The sequence below is a fragment of the Perkinsus marinus genome, assembly GCF_000006405.1.
Source record: "Perkinsus marinus ATCC 50983 genomic scaffold scf_1104296932864, whole genome shotgun sequence".
Classification (NCBI taxonomy): Eukaryota; Perkinsozoa; order Perkinsida; family Perkinsidae; genus Perkinsus; species Perkinsus marinus.
This window is the reverse complement of record NW_003215326.1, coordinates 1-2,074: the sequence shown is the minus strand read 5'-3', so window position 1 is coordinate 2,074 and position 2,074 is coordinate 1. Positions and strand designations below refer to the sequence as shown.

Genomic DNA, 2,074 nt, shown 5'->3' with positions numbered 1-2,074 from the left:
GGAAAGACCATGCTTGCTAAGGCTGTCGCTAATCATACTACTGCCACCTTTATCAGGATGGTCGGTTCAGAATTTGTTCAAAAATACTTAGGTAAGTTCACCGTGAATCGATTACTATAAAAAGGTCGATTCTCAGGAGAGGGCCCGCGAATGGTCAGAGATGTATTCCGTCTGGCTCGAGAGCAAGCTCCTTCTATTGTCTTCATCGATGAGATTGATTCCATCGCCACCAAGCGTTTTGATGCCCAAACTGGTATGTGCCCGTTATCGCGCCTTGCTTCACTTGTAGCTGTTCAGGTGCGGATAGGGAGGTTCAGCGTATCTTACTGGAGTTGCTTAACCAGATGGATGGCTTTGACCAAGACACTACTGTGAAGGTAATGACTAGCTGGTATGGGGTCGGAATAGTTGTCATAATGATGATGTAGGTGATCATGGCCACCAACAGAGCGGATACTCTTGATCCTGCTTTACTACGTCCTGGTCGTCTCGATAGGAAAATAGAGTTCCCTCTCCCTGATAGGAGGCAGCGGAGGTATACATGCTAAGACTTATATGCTGTAGTGTATCGTCGAGTGATAGGCTCATTTTTCAAACCATCACTGGTAAGATGAATCTTTCTGAAGACGTTGACCTCGAGGACTTCGTATCGCGACCCGAGAAGATTTCTGCCGCAGACATAGCAGCAATATGCCAGGAGGCTGGTAGAAGGATCTTTTAGAGAGTCGTTGTTTGAAGTGTTGTATTAGGTATGCAAGCTGTGAGGAGGAACCGGTATGTGGTGACTCAAAAGGACTTTGAAAAGGTGAGCATACTCCTATCGCTTCTGTGGTGATCATTGGTCCATTGTAAGGGTTGGAAGGAGCATGTCCGGAAGAAGGATCGTGATTTCGAGTTCTACGCCCTATAAAGGGACAGCCTCTCTACCTCTCGTTTCTAGTTTCCTACTACTTTACACTAGTAGCAAATGATAGGCTTTCATCATATTTCGTGAAGATGGTCATTCCTTGATTGTTTTGAGTTGTTCTCAGTACCTAGGGGGTGGTAAATGCCGAATAGAACCAAGGATGAACATAACCAAAGACACGGTAGACACGCATTCTGTTTATGAGCATCTTCTAGAACATTATAATAATCAGTAATTCGTTGGAGTCTGGAAGTGTCCTCTCGAGAGTTTCACAGCACCTTACAGAGGCGCATTTTTTGGAAGACCTCCTTTGAATTCCAACCTAGACATTGTCATTATCCTGCCATTTCCTCGTCGATGAGAAAGTGGCAGTATTTCAACGACCATCACGGTCAGCGAATGAGAGGGGTATCTCTTGTCCTGATCAAGTGTCAGAGCCACGGACCGTGGCCCACGGTTTTCATCTAGTGCACGCAGTCGTACAAGTCCAACCGTCAGCGCGAACCTGCCGACGGCAATGGGTCAAAGAGGGAATGCCTACAATTATCGCTGCCCATGGTGATAATCATAGGAAATCATAGGATAATCATACAATTATCAAAGGAGAGTAAGGCTAACACATCTCGAGCTAGAGACTCTTGGGGAACGATCCAAACATGAGAGCGTTTAACAGAGGACGGTTTTCGAATGCCGCTGGTTGCATATGGTGGAATGGGGTTACTTTATGGATAATAATGCATTATGATTCGACTCATTAATAATATATATGGATAACGGTATTAATAATTTGACCATTACCTCGTCATAACTAACATATTCGCATAAATAATGCTTAAAAGGTAATTCCCGTGGTTAGGGAACGCGATACGCACGGGCTAACAGGAATACACATTCGTTGGCAAACATTCATTATCAACTTACCGCAGCACTTACATTGAACGCTTCTAAGACTAATTAAGACAGTTTCCTTCACGTGAACTAATTAGTGATTACTAACACAAGACGATAGTAGATTGTCCGGCCGTAACTGCTGTTGTTGAATGTCGTAGATACGATCAAACCAGTGGTCTTAGTCACCATCGAAAATGTTACTACACAGCAAACACTACAAGTAGTGAAGCAGCATAGGAAGTAGAGCATTTATCGATAGGACTTCTGGAAGCGTGC

The 2,074-nt window shown here is 44.3% G+C and overlaps 1 protein-coding gene across 1 annotated transcript; it reads left to right on the top strand.

Moving 5' to 3' along the window:
• Positions 1–9: 9 nt before the first annotated feature.
• Pmar_PMAR007749 (26S protease regulatory subunit 6B, putative) lies at positions 10–910 on the top strand (the record flags this gene model as incomplete). The annotated part of the gene is made up of 7 exons (XM_002785366.1): positions 10–91; positions 137–253; positions 298–377; positions 429–535; positions 583–704; positions 750–805; positions 854–910. The coding sequence occupies 7 exons, from the start codon at positions 10–12 to the stop codon at positions 908–910; spliced, it is 621 nt and encodes a 206-aa protein (XP_002785412.1).
• Between the last annotated feature and the right edge of the window lie 1,164 nt (positions 911–2,074).